General features: G+C 60.7%; 3 protein-coding genes across 3 annotated transcripts; 2 read left to right on the top strand and 1 right to left on the bottom strand.

Annotated features, from left to right (window-relative positions):
• Nucleotides 1-1,816: 1,816 nt before the first annotated feature.
• On the top strand, nt 1,817-13,651 carry RASIP1 (Ras interacting protein 1). Its single transcript, XM_072921604.1, has 12 exons — nt 1,817-1,973; nt 2,336-2,472; nt 3,641-4,254; nt 5,183-5,550; nt 6,459-7,241; nt 7,683-7,720; nt 8,058-8,209; nt 8,852-8,961; nt 9,909-10,149; nt 10,906-11,078; nt 12,387-12,534; nt 13,481-13,651. The coding sequence occupies exons 2-12, from the start codon at nt 2,339-2,341 to the stop codon at nt 13,633-13,635; spliced, it is 2,916 nt and encodes a 971-aa protein (XP_072777705.1). The 5' UTR covers nt 1,817-1,973; nt 2,336-2,338; the 3' UTR covers nt 13,636-13,651.
• A 2,768-nt stretch (nt 13,652-16,419) lies between these two features.
• On the bottom strand, nt 16,420-20,596 carry IZUMO1 (izumo sperm-oocyte fusion 1). The gene is made up of 7 exons (XM_072921434.1): nt 20,274-20,596; nt 18,972-19,046; nt 18,319-18,405; nt 17,983-18,003; nt 17,806-17,886; nt 16,834-16,934; nt 16,420-16,746 (listed from the first exon to the last, which is right to left on the bottom strand). The coding sequence occupies exons 1-7, from the start codon at nt 20,533-20,535 to the stop codon at nt 16,420-16,422; spliced, it is 954 nt and encodes a 317-aa protein (XP_072777535.1). The 5' UTR covers nt 20,536-20,596.
• Nucleotides 20,597-22,884: 2,288 nt separating this feature from the next.
• ISOC2 (isochorismatase domain containing 2) lies at nt 22,885-26,641 on the top strand. The gene is made up of 6 exons (XM_072921603.1): nt 22,885-23,050; nt 23,802-24,008; nt 24,707-24,777; nt 25,283-25,400; nt 26,102-26,190; nt 26,248-26,641. The coding sequence occupies exons 1-6, from the start codon at nt 22,922-22,924 to the stop codon at nt 26,330-26,332; spliced, it is 699 nt and encodes a 232-aa protein (XP_072777704.1). The 5' UTR covers nt 22,885-22,921; the 3' UTR covers nt 26,333-26,641.
• Nucleotides 26,642-26,863: the final 222 nt, after the last annotated feature.

Raw genomic sequence — 26,863 nt, forward strand, 5'->3', positions numbered from 1 at the left:
GACACGGGTGTGGGGGGGACACGGGGGACACGGATGTGGGGGGGACACGGGGGGGACACGGACACGGGGGGGACACGGGGGACACGGGGGGACACGGGGGGTTGGCAGCGTCCCCAGAATCGCTCGTGGGGCCGAGATGGGGGGCACGGGGGGGACAGCGGTGGTGGCAGCGCTGGGGGGTGGCACTGCCACTGTCACTGTCAGTGTCATTGTCACTGTCACTGTTCCACTGTCACTGTCACTGTGTCACTGTCACCGCTGCTGTCACCGTCTCACTGTCACTGTGTCACTCCACGGACCCTTCGAGGGGTTTGGGACGGATTTTCTGGGGTCCGGAAGGGACCTGGGGGGTCCGGGCAGGGGTTTTGGGGCCGCTTTCGGGGCTCCGGGGGAGTTTTGGGGTCAGTTCGGGCTCTTTGGGGAGCTCCGGGTGGATTTTGGGGCTCGCGGAGTCGGGCTTGGGGCCGCTTTGGGGGCAGTTTTGGGGCCGCTTTGGGGGCCTGTTTGGGGGTTTTAGGATTAGTTCGGGGGTTTTGGGGGCAGTTTGGGGGTTTTAGGATTAGTTTGGGGGTTTTGGGGTCAGTTTGGGGTTTTGGGGGGCATTGAGGGCTGTTTTGCGGCTCCAGGGGTGGAGGAAGGGTTGAGCTGGGTTCTCAGGGAGTTTTAGCGCTGGCTCGGAGCCTTTTCTGAGCGTTGGGGTCGATTTTGGCGCTCCGGGGCTCGGTTTTGGGGCCGATTTTGGGGTTTTTGGGGCCGATTTTGGGGTTTTTAGGGGGGCGGCGCTTTAGGACCGCGGCGGAGCCGCTGGGAGGGGGCGTGGCCACTGAGGGGGCGTGGCTTTAAGGCATGGTTTATTTAAATAACCTTCTAGGGCGTGGCCAAAGGACGCGCGTTCTGATTGGCCAATTCTCCTCCCGCCCAAAACCTGCCGTCCCACCCTTTAGTTGTTCTTCCTTGCTCTGATTGGCTCGCTCCGGGCCAGGCGGGAAACGCTCGGCCAATGAGCGCGCTGAGTGGGCAGAGGGGGTGGGGCCTGGCTCTGAGGGAGGAGGAATGGGGGGGGTAGTCGTGAGGGGCTGGGGTCACCTGAGGGGAAATAAAGGGAAATGGAGGGGAATAGAGGGGTTTGTGAGGGGTCTGGGGTCACTCTGAGGGGTTTGTGAGGGGTTTGTGAGGGGCTGGGGTCACTCTGAGGGGTTTGTGAGGTGTCTGTGAGGGGTCTGGGGTCACCCAGAGGGGTTTGTGAGGGGTCTGGGGTCACTCTGAGGGGTTTGTGAGGGGTCTGTGAGGGGCTGGGGTCACCCTGAGGGGATATAGAGGGGAAATGGAGGGGTCTGTGAGGGGTCTGGGGTCACTCTGAGGGGTTTGTGAGGGGTCTGTGAGGGGCTGGGGTCCCTCTGGGGGGTCTGGGGTCACCCTGAGGGGACAGGGAGGGGAAATAGAGGGGTTTGTGAGGGGTCTGGGGTCTCTCTGGGGGGACATGGAGGGGTCTGGGGTCCCTCTGGGGGGTCTGGGGTCACCCTGGGGGGACATGGAGGGGTTTGTGAGGGGTCTGGGGTCTCTCTGGGGAGACATGGAGGGGTCTGGGGTCCCTCTGAGGGGTTTGGGGTCACCCTGAGGGGACATGGGGGGGTTCGTGATGGGTCTGGGGTCCCTCTGGGGTCACCCTTGTGGCCTTGGGGGGGTCCCAGCGCCCCCCACCCTCCTTCCCCCAGCCCCAGGTGAGTCTCGGGGGTCCCGGGACCCCCAATTTGGGGAGAGGGCCTCCCCTTCCCCTCCCCTTCCCCTCCCCTTCCCCTCCCCCCCGGTGCCCTTCCCCTCCCCCCGCCCTTCCCGGCCCCCCCACCCCGATTTCCTGGCCCGGCTCGGCCCTTCCTGCCCCCCCCGGGAAACCGGGACGGGGGAATTCTCCGGGAATTCTCCGGGAATTCGGGAATTCGGCACCGCAGAGGCCGCGGGGAGCCGCCACCGGGGTAAGGAGGGGGTCCTGGGGGGGAAAAAGGGGGCTGGGGGGCATCGAGGCTGGGAAAAGAGGGGAAAAGGGCGGAAAAAGGGAGGAAAAATGAGGATTGGAGGGTCCCGGGTGGAGTCTGAAGGGAAAAAAAATGAGTTCTGGGGAGAAAAAGGGTGGGAAATGGGGTTTGGGTGGTCCTGGGAGGGGTTTTGGGGGAAAAAAGGGTGGGAAAGGGGGGCTTGGAGGGGTTTTTGGGGAAAAAAGGGTGGGAAAGGGGTTCTGTGAGGGTCAGAGTTGGGATTTGCGGGTTCGGGTGCTGCTGGAAGCCGGGGTCTCAGGAGGGTGCCCCAAAATCCCCTTTTTTCTCCCCGTGCTCCCCAGACGATGCTTCCCGAGGAGCGCAAGGAGGGCTCGCCCCGCTTCGGGAAGCTCCATTTCCCCGTGGGGCTCTGGATCAACTCCCCCAAAAAACGCCTGGCCAAGATGAGCCGCCGCTGGCCCAGCGCCGGCTCCGTCCGGTGCGACCCCAAAACCCCCCTGAATCCCCCCAAATCCCCTCCCTAGATCCACCTGCTCAGGCTTTTCCCTTCCCTTTCCCCCCTTTCTTCCTCCCATTCCCCCCCAACCCCCCCTTGATTGACCTGTTTAGGGTTTTTTCCCCCGTTTTTTCCCCCTTAATTCAATTTCCCTCCATTCCCCCCCTTTTAATCTCATTTCCCCCCATTTAATCTCATTTTCCCCCATTTTCCCTCCTTTAATCCCATGTTCCCTGTTTTCCCCCCTTTAATCCCATTTCCCCCATTTTTTCCCTGCTGAACCCCTTTCCCCCCCATTTTCCCCTCCTGAACCCCATTTGCCCCACGTTTCCTCCCTCCTTAACCCCATTTCCCCGTTTTACCCTTTAATCCCATTTTTGCCGCATTCCCCCCCCCTTCAATCCTACTTTCCCCGGGTTTTGTCTGTCCTGAACCCATTTTTCTCCATTTCCCCCATTTAATCCCATTTCCCTCCGTTTTTCCCCCTGAACCGTCATTTCCCCCATTCCCCCCCCCTTTAATCCTATTTTCCCCCCGTTTTCTCTGTCCTGAACCCATTTTTCTCCATTTCCCCCCTTTTCCCCCTTTAATCCCTTTTCCCCCTGAACACCATTTCCCCCATTTTTCCCCCCAAACCCAATTTCCTCTTTTTTTTCCCCCTTTAATCCCATTTCCCCCGTTTTTTCCCCCTTTAATCCCACTTTCCCCCCCCTTTCCCCCCATTTTCCCCCCTTTAACTCCATTTCCCCCCCTTTAATCCCATTTCCCCCATTTTTCCCCCTTTAATCCCATTTTCCCCCCTTTAACTCCATTTCCCCCCCTTTAATCCCATTTCACTCCCTTTAATCCCTTTTTCCCCCTTTAATCCCTTTTCCCCCCTTTAACTCCATTTCCCCCCCTTTAATCCCATTTCACTCCCATTTTTCCCCCTGAGCACCATTTCCCCCATTTTTTCCCCCCGAACCCCATTTTCCCGTTTTTCCCCCTTTAACCCCATTTACCCCCTTTAACTCCATTTCCCCCCCTTTAATCCCATTTCCCCCATTTTTTCCCCATTTCCCCCATTTTTCCCCCTTTAATCCAAATTTTCCCCCTTTAACCCCACTTCCCCCATTTCCCCCTTTTTCCCCCATTTTTTCCCCCTCCCCAGCTCCACCTCCTCGGACACCCCGAGCCGCGCCAGCGACCCCTCGGACCCGCGCCCCACTGCGGCCAAACCCAAACCTCCGCGGCACAAGCGCCTGTCGCACCTGTTCCACCGCGCCACCGGCACCACCACCGGCACCACCGGCACCAGCACCGGTACCAGCGGCCGCTGGGCCAGCGAGAAGAAGCTGTCCGAGCTCCGCGAGCCGCCGGGAGAGCCGCTGGGCGCGGCCGCGGGCCCGCAGCAGCCGCCCTGCATCCTCAAGATCTTCGGCGGGGCCATCTCCCGAGGAGCCAACTACAAGAGCGTGCTGGCCACGCCGCGCTCCAGCGCCCGCCAGCTCGTCCGGGAGGCTCTGGAGCGCTACGGCCTCGACCCCGACGACTTCGGCCAGTTCGCCCTGTGCGACGTGGTGGGGCGGCCCGGAGGGGCAGCAGGAGGAGGAGGAGGAGGAGGAGGAGGGTGGCAGGGCGAGCACCTGCGCGAGGTGGGCGACTGGGAGCGGCCGCTGGTGCTGCAGGAGCTCTGGAAGCCCAAGGCGGGGTGGTCGCGGCGGTTCGAGATCCGCCGCAGGCAGGACCTGGAGAGAGCGGCGGATGACGACGGGGACAGCGCCGGTGAGTGGCGACCGCGACCGGAGGGGTGGTGGCCACGCTGGGGCGGGCGCTGCTGGACGCCAAATCCCGCCTAGATCCCAGAAATTCCCCCAAATTCCCCATAAAGACCCTCGAAACAACGAAAATTCCCCCAAATCCCTTCTAAAGCCCCCAAATCCCATCTAAACCACTCGAAATTCTCCCCAAATCCCCTCTAAACCCCTTAAAACTCCCCTCAAATCCCCTCTAAACCCCCCAGTCCCCTCAAATCTCCTCCAAACCCCCCAGTCCCCTCAAATCCCCTCAAAACCCCCCAAATCCCACCTAAACTACTCAAAATTCTCCCCTAATCCCCTCTAAACCCCTTAAAAATCCCCCAAATCCCCTCTAAACCCCCCAGTCCCCTCAAATCCCCTCTAAACCCTCCAAATCCCCTCTAAACCCTCCAATCCCCTCAAATCTCCTCTAAACCCCCCAAATCCCATCTAAACCACTCAAAATTCTCTCAAAATCCCCTCTAAACCCCTTAAAAATCCCCCAAATCCCCTCTAAATCCCCCAATCCCCTCAAATCCCCTCAAAACCCCCCAAATCCCCTCTAAATCCCCCCAAATTCCCCCAAATCCCCTCTAAACCCCCCAATCCCCTCAAATCCCCTCAAAACCCCCCAATCCCCTCAAATCCCCTCAAAACCCCCCAATCCCCTCAAATGCCCCCCAAATCCCCTCAAATCCCCCAAATCCCCTCTAAACCCCCCCCCCCCCCCCATAATTAATCGGGGTCCCGTTCTCGTCGTGTCCCCGTTACTGTCACCCCCGGAATGTCCCCCCGGGGGGTGGGGGGAACTCCCCCCTTATCCTGCCCCCCAAGCCCCCTCCCCACATTCCCACGGTGCCACCCCCGAACGCCCCCGACCCGCCCCGTCCTTGTCCCTTTGTCCCCTTCCCCAGGGCTGCCCGCCCAGCCGCGCCGCCTGCACCGGAACCGCTCCCGGGCGGCCTCGGGGGGTCCCGCGGCCCCGGCCCGCGACCCCCGGGACCCCCGCGACCCCCGGGACCCCGCGCCCGCCATGCGCCGCAGCATCAGCGACATGAACCTGAGCACGCGGCGGCGGCAGCGCAAAGCGCTCAGCCTGGCGGGGGCCGACACCGCCGCCGGGACCCCCCCCGCGGGACCCCCGGGACCCCCGGGCACCCCCCCGGACACCGGCACCCCCCCCGGGGACGGGGGTCCCAGCCTGGAGCTGCTGTCGCAGTGCCTGATCCAGCCCCCCCGGGACCGCCCCTATTTCCTGCTGCTGCAGGGTTACGGCAAGGAGGTGAGGGAAAAAACAGGAAACCTCCCCAAAAGTGACCCCCGACCCTTCCGAGTGAGCCCCCAAACCCAGCAAAACCACCCCAAAAACGCTTCAAAAAAAACCCCTCTTAATCCTGACCCCAGCCCCCGTAAAAGTCCAGAAACCGCCCCAAAAGTGACCCCCAAACCCAGCGAAACCACCCCAAAAACGCTCCAAAAAAAACCCCTCTTAATCCTGACCCCAGCCCCCGTAAAAGTCCAGAAACCTCCCCAAAAGTGACCCCCAAACCCAGCGAAACCACCCCAAAAACGCTCCAAAAAAAAAAAAACAAACCTTTTATTCCTGACCCTAGCACCCGTAAAAGTCTAGAAACCTCCCCAAAAGTGAGCCCCAATCCCAGCAAAACCACCCCAAAAACGCTCCAAAAAAATCCCCTTTTATTCCTGACCCCAGCACCTTTAAAAGTCCAGAAACCTCCCCAAAAGTGACCCCCAAACCCAGCAAAACCACCCCAAAAACGTTCCAAAAAAACCCCTCTTTTATTCCTGACCCCAGCACCCGTAAAAGTCCAGAAACCGCCCCAAAAGTGACCCCCCAGCCCTTCTGAGTGAGCCCCCAAACCCAGCGAAACCACCCCAAAAACGCTCCAAAAAAAAAAAAAAACCCTTTTATTCCTGACCAGCCCTCCCCCAGCGCCCGTAAAAGTTCCTTTGGTGGACTCGGGAATCCTGGAAATTGGGAAATCAGTAAAATCTTTTTCTGATTTCCTGAAAAACCCTTTCCAGGGGTTTCCTTTTCCCACCTCCCCAAAAAACCCCAACCAGAAATCCTCAAATTTTCCCGTTTTCGTCGCCCCCCCATCCCCTCCTTTACCCCCCAAACCCCCTTTTTCACCCCAAATCCCCCCTGAACCCCTTTTTCCCCCCCAGGACTTCGTCCTGTACGTCATGACCCGTCCCCAGCACATCTTCGGCCGCCCGGAGCGCCGGGGCGGCCCCGACAAACCGGGGGGCTGCCCCGAAACCCCCCCGCCCACCCCGGAGACCCCCGACGCGCCCCCAAAATCCGACTCGGGGCCGTTCTCGGTGGTCGACACCTTCCTGAGCGCCCCCGACATCCTCCCCCGGCACTGCCTGGTGCAGACCGGCCCCGGGGCGGGGGGCGAGCCGGGCGGGGACCCCCCCTCGGCCACCGTGCGGCCTTTTCGGGGCGCCCCCGCCACCCTCAACGGGTCCCCGCTGCTCCGCCGGGCGCCCCTCAGCCCCGGCGACCTTTTGGGGCTGGGGGAGCACGTCCTGCTGCTCTACAAAGACCCCCGGCTCGGGGAGGGGGCCCGGCCGGCCTGGCTGCCGGCGCCCCGCGCGGCCCCGGGGCTTTTGGGGGTCTTGGGGTGCGCGGGGTGCGGGAGGAGCCCCCGCGAGCGGCGGGACGCGCTGCGGGACGCGCTGCAGAGCCCCCGCGCCGAGCTCCGCTACCGGCCCCAGGACGAGGGGACGCTGCTCAGGGACATCCTGGACATGGAGCTGGGCGGGGGGCCCGGCGGGGAAAACGGGGAGGGGTCCCCGGGGGGCGATCCCGGGGAGGATTTGGGGGTCCTGGCCCCCGCCTTCCTGCTGGGGCTGTGCCTGGACCACGCGGCACGAGAGTTCCCGGCGGGACATTTCCCCGAGCTGCTGGGCAAGGTGGCGGGGATGCTGCGGGAGACGGTCTGGGTGAGCGCGGGGACATCGGGGGGACATCGGGGACATTGGGGGGACATTGGGGATATCGGGGGGACATTGGGGGGACGGGAAGTGGGGGGAATATGGGCAGGGAATATGGGGGATACCGGGGAGAATATGGGCAAGGTGGCGGGGATGCTGCGGGAGACGGTCTGGGTGAGTGGGGGAACATCGGGGGGACACTGGGGACATTGGGGGGACACTGGGGATATTGGGGGGACGGGGGGAATTGGGGGCATCCAGGACATTTGGGGCACGTTGGGGATGTTGGGGGGATTGGGGGGAAGAGCGGGAAATTTGGGATAGGGAGGGATGTGGAGGGACTGAACTGGGAGGGATACTGGAGAGATACTGGGACTGAACTGGGAGCAATACTGGGCCATACTGGGCCGTACTGGGGCACTGAGTGGGTCCTTTGGTCTCTCCTGGCAGGAGAAGATCAAAGAAATCGGGGACAGGCAGCCGGAGAGGTGAGAGACCCCCAAAACCACCCCAAAATCTCTGCCCAGAGACCCCCAAACCCCTCTGGGACCCCCAAAACCTCCCCCAGACACCCCAAACCCCGTCCAGGACCCCCAAAACCTCCCCCAGAGACCCCCAAAACCCCTCTGGGACCCCCAAAACCTCCCCCTAGAGACCCCCAAACCCCCTCCAGGACCCCCAAACCCCTTTCAGGACCCCCAAAACCTCCCCCCAGAGACCCCCAAACCCCCTCCGGGACCCCCAAACCCCCTCCAGGAGCCCCAAACCCCCTCCAGGACCCCCCAGACCCCCTCCAGGCCCCCCCCCAATTCGGGTGTCCCGCAGCCCCCCGGACGGGGACCCCCCGCCCGCGCTGGACCTGGCCGGGGTCAGTTCGGACCTGCGGCCGCTGCTGCTCTGGTTGGCCAACGCCGTGGAGCTGCTGAACCTCGCCCAGGGCCACCTGCAGGGGCTGGAGCGGGAGCTGGACCTGGAAGGTGGGGCTGGGGGCACTGGGGGGCACTGGGATCAACTGGGAGGGACTGGGAGGGGATTGGGGGGCACTGGGAGGGGATTGGGGGGGACTGGGAGGGACTGGGAGGGACTGGGAGGCACTGGGAGGGAGCTGGGGGGCACTGGGGGGGACTGGGAGGGGACTGGGAGGGACTGGGGGGAACTGGGGGGCACTGGGGGGCACTGGGATCAACTGGGAGGGAGCTGGGAGGGAAAACCCCCCCGCGTTTTGGGTGAAATCCCCGCGTTTTGGGTGAAAAGCAGCGCTGGGAGAGACAAAATTGGTACTGGGAGGGAACTGGGGGGGACTGGGGGGCACTGGGAGGGACTGGGGGGGACTGGGGGGCACTGGGGTTTTGGGGCCATGCTGGGATTGTTGAGGGAATTCTTGGAGGAATTTTGGTCCTGACCCCAAGTTTTGGGGTGCATCCCGGGTATTTTGGGGCTGACCCCCGGTTTTGGGGTGAATCCTGCGGGTTTTGGGGTGAATCCCGTGGGTTTTGGGGTGAATCCTGTGGGTTTTGGGGTGAATCCCGTGGGTTTTGGGGTGAATCCCGTGGTTTTGGGGTGCATCCCGGGTATTTTGGGGTGAATCCCGGGTATTTTGGGGTGCATCCCGGGTTCAGGGCCGTGCCCGGAGCTGGAGCGGGACCTGGAGCGCTGTGATGAGGCTCTGGGGGTGCTGGACGAGGTCATCATGTCCACGTTCCAGCAGAGCGTCTACTACCTGACCAAGGTGGGCCCAAAACACACCTGGGAACCCCAAAACTCACCTGGGAACCCCGAAATTTACCTGGGGAACCCCAAAACCCACCTGGGAACCCCGAAATTTACCTGGGGAGCCCCGAAACCCACCTGGGGAGCCCCGAAATTTACCTGGGGAGCCCCAAAACCCACCTGGGAACCCCGAAATGTACCTGGGAACCCCAAAACCCACCTGGGGAACCCCGAAATTTACCTGGGGAACCCTGAAACCCACCTGGGGGTCCTGACCCTACCTGGGGAACCCCGAAACCCACCTGGGAACCCCGAAACCCACCTGGGGAACCCCAAAACCCACCTGGGAACCCCGAAATGTACCTGGGAACCCCAAAACCCACCTGGGGAACCCCAAAATTTACCTGGGGAACCCCGAAACCCACCTGGGGAACCCCAAAATTTACCTGGGGAACCCCAAAATTCACCTGGGGAGCCCCGAAATTTACCTGGGGAGCCCCAAAACCCACCTGGGAACCCCGAAATTTACCTGGGGAACCCTGAAACCCACCTGGGAACCCCAAAACCCACCTGGGAACCCCGAAATTTACCTGGGGAACCCCGAAACACACCTGGGGGTCCTGATCCTACCTGGGGAACCCTGAAATTCACCTAGGGGTCCCAAATCTCACCTGGGGAACCCCAGAATTCATGTTGGGAACCCAAATCTCACCTGGGGGGTCCCAAATCTCACCTGGGGAACCCCAAATTTCACCCGGTTGCACCCCCCAAACCACCCCAAACCCCCCCAAATCCCCCCTAAACCCCCTCTAAACCCCCCAAACACCCCCAAACCCCCCAAACCCCCCATTTAACCCCTTCCTGCCCTCCGCAGATGCTGTACTCGGCCCTGCCCGCCCTGCTGGACACCAAATCCCCCCCAAACCCCCCATTTAACCCCATTTAACCCCTTCCTCCCCTCCGCAGACGCTGTACTCGGCCCTGCCCGCCCTGCTGGACACGAACCCGTTCGTGGGCGCGGGGGAGCCGCGGGCCGGGCCGGACCTGGGGGGGGTCCCCGAGGGGCTGCGGCCCCCCCTGGCCGTGTTCGGGGCCGTGCTGGCGCTGAGCCGCCGCTGCCGCCTCCACCCCGAGCTGACCTCGCAGACCTTCGGCTACCTGTTCTTCTTCTCCAACGCCTCGCTCTTCAACACCCTCATGGAGAAAGGTGGGGGCTTTGGGGGGGTTTGGGGGGGATTTGGGGGGTTTGGGGGGGTTTGGGGGGGTTTGGGAAATTTAGGGGGGATTTAGAGGGGATTTGGGGCGATAAAATCTGAAAAAAAATCCATAGAAAATCTATAAAAATACTGAAAAAAAGATATGAAAAAATCTGAAAACAAACCTCCAAAAAAAAAAAAAAAAAAAAAAAAAAAAAAGTAAAAAATCTGGAAAAGACCCAAAAGAAGAAAAACCCTGAAAAAATATTTTTAAAAATCCAAAATAAAAACCAGAGTAAAAATTTTTAAAATCCAGAAAAATCTTTAAATAATCCTAACAAAAATCTGTAAAAAAATCTGAAAAAAAAAAAAATTAAAAAAAACCCTGAAAAAAATTTTAAAAAATCTGAATAAATCCAAAATTAATCCTAACAAAAATGTGTAAAAAAAATAGAAAAAAAAACTGAAAAAAATCTGGAAAAGATCTGGAAAAAATCTGGGAAAGAAATCTGAAAAAACCTGAAAAAAATCTGGGAAAAATCTGGAAAATATCTGAAAAAAATCTGAAAAAAAAATTCCATAAAATATCTGGAAAAAATCTGGAAAAAATCTGGGAAAGAAATCTGAAAAAATCTGAAAAAAAATCTGGAAAAAATCTGTAAAAAATCTGAAAAAAATCTGAAAAAAATCTGTAAAAACCTCATTAAAAACCCGATTTTTTTAATTAAAAAATGCCAATAAAATGCTAACAAAGCCGTGCCCCGCAGGCAGCGCGGGGCCGTTCTTCCAGTGGTGGGTGGGCGTGCGGCTGCGCACCAACCTGGACCTGCTGCTGGACGGGCTCAGCGCCCTCGGCCTCGGAGACATCGCCGGAGACTTCTTCCGCAAACTCTCGGCCACCGCCAACCTGCTGAGCACGCCCCGCGGCTGCCTCGAGCAGGTGAGCGCACCTGGGGACACCTGGGGACACACCTGGGGACACCTGGGGACACTGGGGACATGGGGGACACATCTGCCAACCTGCTGAGCACGCCCCGAGGCTGCCTCGAGCAGGTGAGCGCACCTGGGCACACCTGGGGACACCTGGGCACACCTGGGGACACTGGGGACATGGGGGACACATCTGCCAACCTGCTGAGCACGCCCCGCGGCTGCCTGGAGCAGGTGGGGACACCTGGGGACACCTGGGGACAGCAGGGACACACCTGGGACACACCTGGGCACACCTGGACACACCTGGGGACACCTGGGGACACACCTGGGACACACCTGGGCACACCTGGGCACGCCTGGGGACATTGGGGACACACCTGGGCACACCTGGGGACATTGGGGACACACCTGGGGACATTGGGGACACACCTGGACACACCTGGGGACACCTGGGGACATTGGGGACACATCCGCCAACCTGCTGAGCACGCCCCGCGGCTGCCTGGAGCAGGTGGGGACACCTGGGGACATGGGGGACACACCTGGGGACACCTGGGCACACCTGGGGACATTGGGGACATGGGGGACATTGGGGACACATCCGCCAACCTGCTGAGCACGCCCCGCGGCTGCCTGGAGCAGGTGAGCGCACCTGGGGACAGCTTGGACACACCTGGGGACACACCTGGGCACACCTGGGCACACCTGGGCACACCTGGGGACATTAGGGACACATCCGCCAACCTGCTGAGCACGCCCCGCGGCTGCCTGGAGCAGGTGAGCGCACCTGGGGACACCTGGGGACAGCTGGGGACAGCAGGGACACACCTGGGGACACACCTGGGGACATTGGGGACACACCTGGGGACATGGGGGACATGGGGGACACACCTGGGGGCTCTGTGGGGACACCTGGGCACACCTGGGCACACCTGGGCATGCCTGGGCATGCCTGGGGACATTGGGGACACACCTGGGGGCTCCATGGGGATACCTGGGCACACCTGGGGACACTGAGGACACACCTGGGGACACCTAGGGACACACCTGGGCGTACCTGGTGGCTCCATGGGGACACCTGGGCATGCCTGGGGACATTTGGGACACACCTAGGGACATTGAGGACATTGGGGACACACCTGGGGACATTGGGGACACCTGGGCACACCTGGGGACACACCTGGGCACACCTGGGGCACACTGGGGACACACCTGGGCACACTGGGAACACCCCTGGGGGCACACCTGGGCACACCTGGGCAGGACAGGTGCCAGCGTGTCCCCCCGTGTCCCCCGTGTCCCCCGTGTCCCCAAGGCCACCTGGGCGCGGCTGCGGGCCGAGTTCCCGGCGCTGTCGCCGGCGCAGCTGCACCACGTCCTGCGGCACTACCGGCTGGGCCGCGGCCGCGCCGCGCCGCCCGCGTGGAGCCCCGGGCCCGAGGAGAGCGCCGCGGCTGCCACAGGTGAGTTACCTGTGTCCTGTGTCACCCCCTGTGTCACCCCCTGTGTCACCCCCTGTGTCACCCCCTGTGTCACTACCGACTGGGCCGCGGCCGCGCCGCCCGCCTGGAGCCCCGGGCCCGAGGAGAGCGCTGCGGCTGCCACAGGTGAGTTACCTGTCACCTGGGTCACCTGTGTCACCTCCTGTGTCACTGCCTTGGCACACCTGTGTCACCTGGGTTATCTGTGTTACCTCCTTGTCACACCTGTGTTATTACCTGTGTCACCTCCCCGTGTCACCTGTGTCACCTGTGTCACCACCTTGTCATACCTGTGTTACCTGTGTCACCTGTGTCACTGCCTTGTCATACCTGTGTCACCCCCCGTGTCACTCCCTGTGCCACCTGTGTGACCTGTGTTACCTGTGTCACCTGTGTGACCTGTGTCACCTGAGTTATCTGTGTCACCCCCGTGTCACCTGTGTCACCCCCCTGTGTTACCTGTGTCACCTGTGTGACCTGTGTCACCTGAGTTATCTGTGTCACCCCCGTGTCACCTGTGTCACCCCCCTGTGTTACCTGTGTCACCTGTGTCACACCCGTGTCACCCCCTCACCCCCCCCTTGTGTCCCCAAACCCCCCCAAATGTCCCCAATGTCCCCGCAGGTGACATCTTCGAGAGCTTCTCCGAGCACCCCCTGTGTCACCTGTGTTACCTCCTGTGTCACACCTGTGTCACCTCCTTGTTACACCTGTGTCCCCAGTGTCCCCAAACCCCCCCAAACCCCCCAAATGTCCCCCAATGTCCCCCCTGTCCCCGCAGGTGACATCTTCGAGAGCTTCTCGGAGCACCCCCCATGTCACACCCGTGTCACCTCCTTGTCATACCTGTGTCACACCTGTGTCACACCTGTGTCACCTGTGTCACACCTGTGTCACACCTGTGTCACCCCCATTGTGTCACCCACAGGTGACATCTTCGAGAGCTTCTCGGAGCACCCCCCTCTGCTGCTGCCCACCCGCGGCTTCCGCCTGGGCCGGGGGGTCCCGGGGGGGCTCCTGCGCCCCCTCCTCCAAATCCGCCAGCGCCTCTGGGAGCTCGAGGGGGGCGGCGCCGACCCCTGAGACCCCAAAAACCCCCGGGACCCCCAAAACCCCCCAAAATCCCCCAAAACAACCCAAAAACCCCCCAAATCCCCCAAAATCCCCCCAAAATCCGCCAGCGCCTCTGGGAGCTCGAGGGGGGCGGCGCCGACCCCTGAGACCCCAAAGACCCCCGGGACCCCCCAAAATCACCCCAAAACCCCCCAAAATCCCCCCCAAAAACCCCCAAAATCCGCCAGCGCCTCTGGGAGCTCGAGGGGGGCGGCGCCGACCCCTGACCCCCAAAATCACCCAAAATCCCCCCAAAACCCCCCAAAGACCCCCAAAATCCCCCAAAATCCGACACCGCCTCTGGGAGCTCGAGGGGGGCGGCGCCGACCCCTGAGACCCCCGGGACCCCCCAAATCCCCCCAAAACCGCCCAAAAACCCCCCAAAATCCCCCCAAAATACCCCCAAAACAACCCCCAAAATACCCCCAAAATCCCCCCAATTCCCCCCAAAACCCCCCCAAAATTCCCCAAATCCCCCCCAAAATCCCCCCAAAGTCTCTGGGACCCTCCCCCGGGGGTGAGGGGGGTCCCCGGGGCTGGGGAGGGGTCTCCGTGTGCGACCCCCTCCCCCAAAATAAAAGGTGTGATGGTGACGTCGGAGTCCTGGAGGAATTTTGGGGGGTTCTGGTGGATTTTTGGGGGGATTTTGGGGGATTTTGGGTGGATTTGGGGGAGGTTTAGGGGGGTCCTGAGGGGTTTTGGGGGGTTCTGGTGGATTTTTGGGGGGTCTCTGGGGGACTTTGGAGGCTCCTGGGGGAATTTTGGGGGTCTTTGGGGGATTTTGGGGGGTTCGGGTGGATTTTTGGGGGGTCTCTGGGGGCTCCCGGGGGGGTTTTGGGGGGTGCTGGGTGGATTTGGGGGAGGTTTAGGGGGTCCCGCGGCTCCTTTATTGGGGGGGTCGCGGGTCCTTTATTGGGGGGGGGTCGCGGGTCCGTTATTGGGGGGGGGTCGCGGGTCCGTTATTGGGGGGGGGTCGCGGCTCTTTTATTGGGGGGGGTCGCGGGTCCGTTATTGGGGGGGGGTCGCGGGTCCGTTATTGGGGGGGGGTCGCGGCTCCGTTATTGGGGGGGGGTCGCGGCCCCGCGCGCCGGAAGCAGAACCTGTGGGCGGGGTAAGGGGCGGGGCTTAGCCCGGCTGGCCACGCCCCAAGTGGGTGTGGTCACGCGAGTGGGCGTGGCTTATTCCAAACGCCCCAAAATCGCCCCGAAACCCCCCAAAAAATCCACCCGGGACCCCCAAAAACACCCCTGGGATTCACAAAACCCCCCTGGGACGCCCCAAAAAAACCCCCCGGGAGTCCTAAAATCCTCCAGGACCCCCCAAATCCCTCCAGAACTCCCCAAAATCCCCTCAAGACCCCCAAAAAACCCCCTGGGATTCCCAAAATCCCCCCGGGACCCCCCAAAATCCCCCAGAGACCCCCAAAAAACCCCCTGGGATTCCCAAAATCCCCCTGGGACCCCCAAAAATCCCCCCAAAAATCCCCCAAAATTCCCGCGGGACCCCCCAAATCCCTCTAAAACTCCCCCAAAATCCCCTCGAGACCCCCAAAAACCCCCTGGGATTCCCAAAATTCCCGCGGGACCCCCCAAATCCCTCTAAAACTCCCCCAAAAATCCCGCGAGACCCCAAAAATCCTTCCAGAACTCCCCCAAATCCCCTCGAGACCCCCCAAAACCCCCCGGGATTCCCAAAATCCCCCCAGGACCCCCCAAAATCCCCCCGGGACCCCCCAAAATCCCCCCCCGCCCCCCCGCCTCACCAGGCGATGCCCGCGGCCACCAGCACTGTCGCGATAGTCGTGACGGCGATAGCGGCGACAGCGGCCGGGGGGAGACCCCCGGGGGGGGCGGCGGGGGGGGGGCGGGGCCGCGCCGGGGACCCTCGGGCGGGGCAGAACTGCGGGGGGGGGGGCGTTATTTTGGGGGGGTTTGGGGGTCCTGGGGGGGTTTTGAGGGGTCCCGGGGGGGTTTGGGGGGTCCCGGGGGTGTTTTGGGGGAGCCCTGGGGGGGTTTTGGGGGGTCCCAGGGGGGTTTTGGGGGTCCCTGGGGGGGGTTTGGGGGGTCCTGGGGGGGTTTTGGGGGAGCCCTGGGGGGGGTTTGGGGGTCTCGGGGGGGGTTTGGGGGTCCCAGGGGGGGTTTGGGGGGTCTCGGGGGGGGTTTGGGGGGGCCCTGGGGGGATTTTTGGGGATTTTGGGGGGATTTTTGAGGGTCCCGGGGGGATTTTTGGGGCCATTTTGGGGCTATTTTGGGGATTCTTAGGGGATATTTTGGGTATTTGGGGGAATTTTTAGGGGATATTTTAGGGAGAATTTTGGGAAGAATTTTGGGGATCTTTTGGGGATCTTTTGGGAGTATTTTGGGGATTATTAGGGGATATTTTGGGCATTTGGGGGAATTTTTAGGGGATATTTTAGGGAGAATTTTGGGAAGAATTTTGGGGATCTTTTGGGGATCTTTTGGGAGTATTTTGGGGATGTTTTGGGGGTGTTTGTGGGGTTTCTCGGGGATATTTTGGGGATATTTAGGGCACATTTAAGGGACATTTCGGGGACATTTAGGGAATATTTCAGGGACATTTTGGGGATATTTTGAGGACATTTCGGGAATATTTCGGGGGTGTTTAGGGGACATTTGAGGGACATTTCGGGGATATTTAGGGAATATTTCAGGGATATTTCGGGCACATTTCGGGGACATTTCGGGCACATTTCGGGCACATTTCGGGCACGTTTCGGGCACATTTCGGGCACATTTAGGGCACATTTCGGGCACATTTCGGGCACGTTTCGGGCGCGTCCCGGGGCTCACCGCTGACGTTGAAGCGCAGCTCCGAGCCCACCCGCCCGCCGGGGCCCCGCATCAGGCACCGGTACCGGCCCGCCGCCGCCGCCGCCGCCGCTCTCCGCACCAGCACCGGGTCGGGGCCGCTCCGCAGCAGCCGCTCGGCGGGCGGGGGGCGCGGGGGCTCCGCGGCCGCCCCCCGCCTTTGGGGAGGGGGCTCGGGGGGCTCCGCGGCCGCCCCCCGCCTTTGGGGAGGGGGCTCGGGGGGCTCCGGGCCCGCCCCGCCCGCGGCCAGGCCCTGCGAGGGAGGAACAGTGGGGTCGCTTTGCGGTTTTTGGGGCCGGGGAGGGTCCCGGGCGGAATTTGGGGAGGGGGCTTGGCTCACCCGGTAGAAGCTGTAGGTTTTGGCACCGTGTGATGCTCCGTGCCAGGGCAGGGCGCAGTCCAGCACCAGGTCCTGCCCCTCCTCCACCCACAGCTGCCGCTCTGGGCGGGGGGGGGAAGGGGCTGAGACCCCTCCCCAAATTACCACCCCCCCCCGGTTAACCCCCGGCAGCCCCCTCCCCAATTCGGGAGCTCCGGGACGCACAAAAATTGTCCTTCTGGGATCTCTCGGTGAGCTGGAATAGCCCCAAAAATCCCCCCGAGATCCCCCGAAAAATCCCCCCGAGACCCCTCAAAAATCCCCCCGAGACCCCCCCAAAAATCCCCCTGAATTCCCCCCCCCAAAATCCTCTGAAGACCCCCCTAAAAATCCCCCCGAGACCCCCCCCCCAAAATCCTCTGGAGACGCCCCGAAACCCCCCCCCGGAACCCCCCCCAAAATCCTCCCTAGACCCCCCCAAAATCCTCTGGAGACCCCCCGAAAATTCCCCCGAAACCCCTCCCAAAATCCCCCTGAGACCCCTCAAAAATCCCCCCGAAACCCCTCAAAAATCCCCCCGAGACCCCCCGAAAAATCCCCCCGAAACTCCCCCCAAAATCCTCTGGAGGCCCCCCAAAAATCCTCCCGAGACCCCCCCCCAAAAATCCTCTGGAGACCCCCGGAAAATCCCCCCGAACCCCCCCCAAAAATCCCCCCGAGCCCCCCCCAAAAATCCCCCCGAAACCCCTCCAAACTCCTCCCGACCCCCCAAATCCCCCCCAGGACCCCCCAAATCCCCCCCAAATCCCCCCCAGGACCCCCCAAATGCCCCCCAAATCCCCCCCAAATCCCTCCCAAATCCCCCCCAAAGCCCCCCAGGATCCCTTCAAATCCCCCCCAAATCCCCCCAAATCCCTCCCAAATCCCCCCAAATCCCCCCCAAAACCCCCCAAAGCCCCCCAAAGCCCCCCAAATCCCCCCAAATCCCCTCACCCCCGCAGTCCAGGCCCCTGTTGCAGGCGAAGTGGGTGAGGTTGCAGAAGATGCACTCGATCCACACCACCTCCATCCGCCCTGGGGGGCGATTTTGGGGGGTTTTGGGGTCACCCGGAGGCTCCGGACCCCCAAAATCCCCCCTAAACCCCCCCAAACCCCCCCGACCCCGCTTACCGCATTTATTGGGGCAATAAACTGCAAAAAAAAGGGAAAAACGGGGTGAAAAATGAGGATTTTGGGGGGTGGGATTGGGTTTGGGGGGGTCCCGGGTGAGTTTGGGGGGTCCCAGAGGGGTTGGGGGGCTCTGAGTGGGTTTGGGGGTCCCAGAAGAGTTTTAGGGGGGATTTTTGAGGATTCCCGGGGGGATTTTGGGGGGATTTTGGGGAGATTTGGGTCGGGGTTCCAGGGGTGAATTTCGGGAGGGATTTTGGGGGTCCCGGGAGGGATTTTGGGGGTCCCGGGGGGGATTTTGGGGGTCCCGGGGGGGATTTTGGGGGTCCCGCAGCCCACCCTGGCTCTGGAACCGCCTCATCAGCCGCTCGAAGTCCTCTTTGATCTCCCGCATGGCCCAGAGCAGCTCCTGGTAGATCTGTTCGTCTGCGGGGGGATTTTGGGGCATTTTGGGGCGTTTTGGGGAGTGGAGGAGGGTCCCCCCCGAGGCGAACCCCCCCGCCGGGATCAGCAATTAACGCCCCAATTAATGGCACTGCGTTCTGGGGTTAATGAGACCCAAAAATAATCCTGAAAAATGAGATTTACACCAAAAAAACCCAAAAAAACCCATAAAAATTAACCAAAAAAATCCCAAATTTGGGGTCGCTGTGGGAGGGCTTTGAGTGACCCAATGAAGCCGCAATTAAGGCCATTAAGCTCCAGAATTAACCACCCAATAAACCCCAATAAAAAAAAAACAAATTAAGCCCAAATAAAGCCCCAAAATGACCCAAATTAAAGCCCAGTAAATGACACAATTAAAACCCAATAAAAATCCAATTAAACCCCAATAAATCCCCAAGAATCACCCAAATTAAAGCCCAATAAAAACTCAATTATAGCCCATAAAAACCCAAATAAACCCCAATAAAAAACCCAATTAAACCCCAATAAAAAGCCCAATTAAACCCCAATAAATCTCCCCAAAATGCCCCAATTTTTGGGGTCACCTTTGATGTCCTGGGCCATGACCCGGGCCAGGGTCCTGCGGAAATGGATCGAGGCCTCGTCCAGGGTGGCCTGGTCTGGGGGGGCGGGGGGCTCAGAGGGGAGCGAGACCCCCCAGAGCCCCCAAATTCCTGCCCCAAATTCCCCAGAGCCCCCAAATTCCCCCAATTCCCCAAATTCCCCAAATACCTGCCCCAAATCCCCTTCCGGTGAGGTTTTAGGGGCCCGGAATGGATTGGGGACTCCCAGATCAGCTCTATCGGAATTAGAGGAGGGGTCTCACCCACCGATGACCCCCATGAAGCTGCGGGTGTCCCAGGCAGGATTTGGGGAGGATTTGGGGAGGATTTGGGGAGGTTTTTGGGTCCCGGGGAGGTTTTAGGGTCCCGTTATGGATTGGGGACTCCCGGGTCAGCTCTGTCCCAATTAGGGGAGGGGTCTCACTGACCGATGACCCCCATGAAGCTGCCGGGGTCCCGGGCAGGATTTGGGGAGGTTTTTGGGTCCCGGGGAGGTTTTAGGGTCCCGGAATGGGTTGGGGGCTCCCGGGTCAGCTCTATCGGAATTAGGGGAGGGGTCTCACGCACCGATGACCCCCATGAAGCTGCGGGGGTCCCGGGCAGGATTTGGGGAGGATTTCGGGTCCCGGGGAGGTTTTAGGGTCCTGGAATGGGTTGGGGGTTCCCAGAGCGGATCTATCGGAATTAGAGGAGGGGTCTCACTGACCGATGACCCCCATGAAGCTGCGCGGGTCCCGGGCAGGATTTGGGGAGGTTTTAGGGGTCCCAGGGAGGTTTTTGGGAGGATTTGGGCTCCCAGGAGGACAGGACAGATTTGGGACTCCCAGAGGAGATCTATCCCAATTAGGGGAGGGGTCTCACGCACCGATGACCCCCATGAAGCTGGCGGGGTCCCGGGCAGGATTTGGGGAGGATTTGGGGCCCCAGGAGGACAGGATGGATTTGGGGCTCTCAGAGTGGATCTGTCCCAATTAGGGGAGGGGTCTCACTGACCGATGACCCCCATGAAGCTGGCGGGGTCCCGGGCAGGATTTTGGGGAGGATTTCGGGCCCCAGGGAGGTTTTAGGGTCCCGTTATGGATCTGGAACACCCGGGTCAGCCCTATCCCAATTAGAGGAGGGGTCTGCACTGACCGATGACCCCCATGAAGCTGCGCGGGTCCCGGGCAGGATTTTGGGAGGATTTTGGGAGGATTTGGGCTCCCAGGAAGGATTTATGGTCCCGTTATGGATCTGTGACTCCCAGATCAGCTCTATCCCAATTAGGGGAGGGGTCTCACTGACCGATGACCCCCATGAAGCTGGCGGGGTCCCGCGGCAGCCGCGCCAGCCCCAGCACGCCCCGCAGCACCAGGGAGCCGAGGCGGCCGCGGCCCGCGGGCTGTGCGGGCAGGGCCCGGCGCAGGAACGGCCCGAGCAGCTCCGCCAGCGCCGCCGCCGCCGCGGGGTCGCACAGGACACAGCCGCCGACCCCCGGCGGGCCCGGGCCCGGGACTGCCCCGAGCCACAGCGGCCCGAGCAGCGACAGCAGCAGCGCCCCGAGCATCGCGCACCGGGCACCGAGCCGGGAACGGGCCGGGAACGGGAACGGGAACGGACCGGGGCCGGTAACGGGTCGGTAACGGGAACGGGCCGGGGCCGGTAACGGGAACGGACCGGGGCCGGTAACGGCGGGGAACGGGCGGGGAGCGGCCGGTAACGGCGGGGGAACCGGGACCGGGGGCGTTCTGAGGGGGTTCTGGGGCGGTTTGAGGGGTCCTGAGGCGGTTTTGGGGCGGTTTAGGGGGTTCTGAGGGGGTTTGGGGCGTTCTGAGGGCGTTTGGGGCGGTTTGAGGGGTCCTGAGGGGGTTTGGGGTGATCTGCGGGAATTTGAAGGATCCTGATGATGTTTGGGAAGGTTTGGGGGGAATTTGGGGGGTCCTGAGGGGGTTTTGGGGAAGCTTTGGTGTGGTTTTGGGGGAATTTGGGGGATTCGGGGGCGGTTTGGGGGATCCTGAGGGGATTTGGGGTGATCTGGGGGGAATTTGGGGGGTCCTCGGAGGGGTTCGGGGGAGGTTTGGGGCCGGTTTGGGGTGATTTGGGGATAATTTGGGGGATCCTGATGATGTTTGGGGGGGTTTGAGGGGTCCTGAGGGGGTTTGGGGTGATCTGGGGGGAATTTGGGGGATCGTGAGGGAGTTTTGGGGTGGCCTCGGGGGTTTGGGGTGATTTGGGGGTTCTGAAAAGGTTTGGGGGCGATTTTAGGGGTCCTGAGGGGGTTTGGGGTGATCTGGGGGCAATATGGGGGATCGTGAGGGAGTTTTGGGGTGGCTTCGGGGGTTTTGGGGCGGTTTGAGGGGTCCTGAGGGGGTTTGGGGTGATCTGGGGGGAATTTGGGGGATCCTGATGATGTTTGGGGAGGTTTGGGGGGTTCTGAGGGGGTTCGGGGGAGGTTTGGAGGATCCTGAGGAGGTTTTGGGGCGATTTTAGGGGTCCTGACAGGGTTTTGGGGAGGTTTTGGTGTGGTTTGGGGGGAATTTGGGGGGCCCTCGGGGGGGTTTGGGGCGGTTTGGGGGGTCCTGAGGGGGTTTTGGGGCGGTTTGGGGGGTTCTCAGGAGGTTTTGGGCGGTTTGGGAGGTCCTGAGGGGGTTTGGGGCGGTTTGGGGGGTCCTGAGAGAGTTTGGGGGGTCCTGAGGGGGTTTTGGGGCGGTTTAAGGGGTCCTGAGGGTGTTTGGGGTGATCTGGGGGGAATTTGGGGGATCCTGATGATGTTTGGGGGGGTTGAGGGGTCCTGAGGGGGTTGTGGGGGGAATGGAGGGGTTTGAGGGGGTTTTTGGGTCGGGACAACGCCGGTGAGAGCGAATTTGGGGCGAAAATCGGAGATTTTAGGGCTCCGGGAGGGGTTCGGGGTCCGTATCGGCCGGACGCTTACGTCAGCGGAGATTTTGGGGAGCAGCGGCGGGTTTGGGGTTTTGGGTGGGTTTTGGGGCGGGTTTGGAGAATTCTGGGCGAATTTTGGGCGAATTTCGGCGATTTTCGAACTCGATCCCGGAGTCCCCTCACGCCAAGCCCCGCCCCCCTCAGCCTGTGATTGGCCGGAGCTCAGCGGCGGCGCCTTCCGATTGGCCGAGAGCGGGGGCGGCGGGAGGCGCTGATTGGCTGCGGCGGAGGGCGGTAAACGGTGAGAGGACGATGATTGGCTGCTTTGCGGGCTGTGGGCGGGGAGAGGGCGGGCCGGCCGTCACGTGCAGCGGGTGTCACGTGGATCGTGCGCGGAGCGGCCTCAGGTGGGTGCGGGGGGCGAGGGGGGGGCGAGGGTCACGTGACCCCGGCCAGGTGTGCCCAGGTGACCCCGGTGACCTTCCCAAAGTCCCACCGATGTGGCACAGGTGGGCACAGCTGTGCCACGGGTGTGCCAGGGGTGTGTGTGACCCCCGGTGACCTCCCCCCGGTGTCCCAGGTCACTCAGGTGTCCCTCACGTCCCCGCAGGTGTGCCCCAGGTGTGTCCAGCTGTGCCCAGGTATGTCTCACGTGTGTGCCAGGGGTGTGCCGTGACCCCCGGTGACCTCCCCCAGGTGTCACAGGTCACTCAGGTGTCCCTCACGTCCCCCCAGGTGTGCCCAGGTGTGTCCCAGGTGTGCCCAGGTGTGTCCCAGGTGTGCCAGGGATGTGCTGTAACCCCTGCTGATCTCTCCTAGGTGCCTCCAGGTGCCCCGAGCTGTGCCCAGGTGCCCCCCAGGTGTGTCCCAGGTGTGTCCCAGGTGTGTCCAGCTGTGTCCCAGGTGTGCCCAGGTGTGCCAGGGATGTGCCGTGACCCCTGGTGATCTCTCCTAGGTGCCCCAGGTGTGTCCCAGCTGTGCCCAGGTGCCCCCAGGTGTGCCCAGGTGTGTCCCAGCTGTGCCCAGCTGTGCCCAGCTGTGCCCAGGTGCCCCCAGGTGCCCCCAGGTGCGCCATGGCCGCCCGCCCGGGCTGGCCCCTGCCCGGCTCCTCGGCCCTGCTCGTCTGTGACCTCCAGGAGCGATTCCGCGGCTCCGTCGCCGCCTTCCCGCAGATCGTGGCCGTGGCCGCGCGCCTGCTGCAGGTGGGGACCCCAAAATAGCCCAAAAACGCCCCAAAAAAATCCCCCAGAACCACCCCAAAATATCCCAAAAACAACCCCAAAAACCGCCCCAAAACCAGCCTAAAATACCCCAAAAACACCCCAAAAAACCCCCCAAAATACTACCAAAGACATCGCCAAAACATCCCAAAATACCCCCAAAACGCCCCAAAATACCCCCCAAAACCCCCCAAAATATCCCAAAAGCAACGCCAAAAACCATCCCAAAACCAGGTTAAAATACCGCAAAAACACCCCAAAAAAACTTCCAAAAAAATCACAAAAAATCACAAAAAATCCCCCCCAAAAAAATCACAAAAAATCTCCCCAAAAAATCACAAAAAATTCCCCAAAAAAATCCCAAAAAAAGCCACAAAAAATCCCCCCAAAAAAATCACAAAAAATCTCCAAAAATCACCAAAAAAATCACCAAAAAAATCACAAAAAATCCCGAAAAATCCCTCCCAAAAAATCCCGAAAAATTCCCCCAAAAAATCACAAAAAATCCCCAAAAATCCCCCAAAAAAATCACAAAAAATCTCCAAAAATCACAAAAAAAATCACAAAAAAAAATCACAAAAAAATCACAAAAAAAAATCACCAAAAAAATCTCAAAAAAAATCACAAAAATCACAAAAAAATCACCAAAAAATCCCAAAATATCCCCAAAAATCCCCCAAAATCCCCAAAAATCCCAAAACTCCCCAAACCCCCCAAAACCTCCCCCTCGCAGGGCTGCCGCATCCTGGGGGTGCCGGCGCTGGTGGCGGAGCAGCGCCCGGAGGTTTTGGGGCGCACGGTGCCGGAATTGGGGGCGCAGGACCTGCCCCGGGTCCCCAAAAGCGCCTTCAGCATGGCCGGGGCGGCCGCGCCCCTCCTGGGGGACCCCAAAATCCGCGCGGTGCTGCTCTGCGGCATCGAGGCGCACGCCTGCGTGCTGGTGAGCGCCCCGAAATATCGGGGGTGGGTGGGGGTCCTAGAGGGGGTTTTGGGGAGGGAACCCCATAATCGGGGAGTTTAGGGGTGGTTTGGGGAGGGAAACCCAAAATCGGGGAGTTTGGGGGTGGTTTGGGGAGGGAAACCCAAAAAATCCAGGGGGTTTGGGGTGGGAAACCCAAAATCGGGGAGTTTGGGGGTTCTAGAAGGGGTTTTGGGGAGGGAAACCCAAAATCGGGGAGTTTGGCGGTGGTTTGGGGAGGGAACCCCAAAATCGGAGAGTTTGGGGTTCATCTGGGGAGGGAACCCCGAAATTGGGGAGTTTTAGGGGTCCTAGAAGGGGTTTTGGGGAGGGAAACCCGAAATCGGGGAGTTTAGGGCTGGTTTGGGGAGGGAAACCCAAAATCGGAGAGTTTGGGGTTCATTTGGGGAGGGAAACACAAAATCGGGGAGTTTAGGGGTGGTTTGGGGCGGGAACCCCAAAAATCTGGGGGTTTTGGGGAGGGAAACCCAAAATCGGTGAGTCTGGGGGATTCCAGATGGGATTTTGGGGGTTATTTCGGGAAGATTTGGGGACTCCCAGTGGAGTTTTGGGTCAGAATCCCCCAAATTTCCAACCCGCGATTTTTCTGGGGCCCCCCAAATTCCCCAAAACCCCCCCCAGGGCGCCCCAAATTCCCCCAAAATTTGGATTTTTGGCAGCAAACGGCGCTGGAGCTGCTGGCGGAGGGGCTGGAGGTGCACGTGGCCGCCGACGCCGTCTCCTCGCGCAGGTTTGGGGCAAATTCCGCCCATTTTGGGGTTTTCGGGAGCCCCGGGGCCCGTGGGGGGGCTGGGGGGGTTTTGGGGGGGATTTTGGGGGGGATTTTGGGGGGATTTTGGGGGGGCTCGGGTGTGTTTGGGGGGGGTCCGAGGTGTAATTTGGGGAGGGGTCCCAGCCAGGTGGGGCGGGGTTTGGGGGCGGGGTTTGGGGGTCTCAGGTGTAATTTGGGGAGGGGTCCCAGGTGTAATTTGGGGAGGGGTCCCAGCCAGGTGGGGCGGGGTTTGGGGGCGGGGTTTGGGGTCCCAGGTGTAATTTGGGGAGGGGTCCCAGGTGTAATTTGGGGAGGGGTCCCAGGTGTAATTTGGGGAGGGGTCCCAGGTGTAATTTGGGGAGGGGTCCCAGCCAGGTGGAGCGGGGTTTGGGGGCGGGGTTTGGGGTCCCAGGTGGGGCGGGGTTTGGGGTCCCAGGTGTAATTTGGGGAGGGGTCTCAGGTGTAATTTGGGGAGGGGTCCCAGCCAGGTGGATCGCGCCCTCGCCCTCGCCCGCATGCGCCAGGCCGGCGCGTACCTGAGCACCTGCGAGTCCCTCCTGCTGCTGCTGCTGCGAGACTCCGCCCACCCCAAATTCCCGCAGGTGAGCGGCCACGCCCACCTGGACACGCCCACCTGGACACACCCACCGGGCCACACCCACCCGGCCACACCCACCTGGACACGCCCACCTGGCCACGCCCACCCTCACCTGTGCGGCCACGCCCGCCCCAGCCAGGTGATGCCATGCCCACCCGGCCACACCCACCCGACCACACCCACCTGGACACGCCCACCCGGCCACACCCACCATGTGAAACCCCGCCCACAAAACCGTTAATTATGCGCTGGTTAACGGGTTAATTATGGGGTAATTATAATTAATTAAACAAGTTTGTTAGCGGTTAATTAGCGGATGGGCAGTTGGTTCGTTTGGGTTGATTAGAGGCTGGTTAATTACTGTTAATGCGTTAATTAGTGGTTAATAAAGGGGCGGTTATGTGGTTTCTTACGGTTAATTAGAGGTTGGCTAGTTAGGGTAATTAGGGCCCAGTTAATCCGTTAATTAGGGGTTAATAAAGGGGCGGTTATGTGGTTTGTTAGGGTTAATTAGAGGTTGGCTAGTTAGGGTTAATTAGGGCCCAGTTAATCCGTTAATTAGAGGTTAATAAAGGGGTGGTTATTAAACTAATGAGGTTTAAGACTGGTTAATTAGTTGTTAGGGTCAGTTATAGTCTTGTGAATGGGTTAGCAAGGGTTTAAGGAGGGTTAATTAGCACTAATTAGCACTAATTACCCCTCCAGATCCTTCCCCTGATCAAGGAGCCACCGCCGGACACGGGGCTGATCCTGGGGGGGGGCCCTGGGGGCGCTGGGGGAGCCCTGAGACCCCAAAATCCCCCAAAATCAGCCCAAAAAAAACCCCAAAATCAGCGCAAAAATCTGCCCAGAAATCCCCCAAAATCAGCCCAAAACTCCCCTAAAATCCCCCCAAAATCAGCCCCAAAATCCTCCTCAGTCTGGGGAGCATCTTAGCCCCCAAATCCCCCAAAATCAGCCCAAAATTCCCCAAAATCCCCCAAATTCAGCCCAAAAATCCTCCTCAGTCTGGGGAGGGTCTGAGCCCCCAAAATTCCCCAAAATCAGCCCAAAATTCCCCAAAATCCCCCAAATTCAGCCCAAAATTCCTTCTCAGTCTCGGGAGGGTCTGAGCCCCCAAAATTCCTCAAAATCAGCCCAAAATTCCCCAAAATCTCCCAAATTCAGCCCAAAATTCCTCCTCAGTCTCAGGAGGGTCTGAGCCCCCAAAATCCCCCAAAATCCCCCAACTTGGGGTTAATAAACACTGCCCCTTCCCCAAAATTCAGAGTTTGGGGGTTTTTTTGGGTTTTTTTTTGGGGGGGGGGTCCCCAAAGTGGGCGTGGCCTGTCCTGGCTTAGCTCCGCCCCCTTTGGGCGTGGCCGAACAAACCCCGCCCCTTCCCGTTGACTGACAGCCGCCCCCATGGCCACGCCCCCATGTTTGATTGACAGCTCGGCCCCGCCCCTTTCCCCCTTTTCTTAATGA

The sequence above is a fragment of the Taeniopygia guttata genome, chromosome 37 (genome assembly GCF_048771995.1).
Source record: "Taeniopygia guttata chromosome 37, bTaeGut7.mat, whole genome shotgun sequence".
NCBI classification, from domain to species: Eukaryota; Metazoa; Chordata; class Aves; order Passeriformes; family Estrildidae; genus Taeniopygia; species Taeniopygia guttata.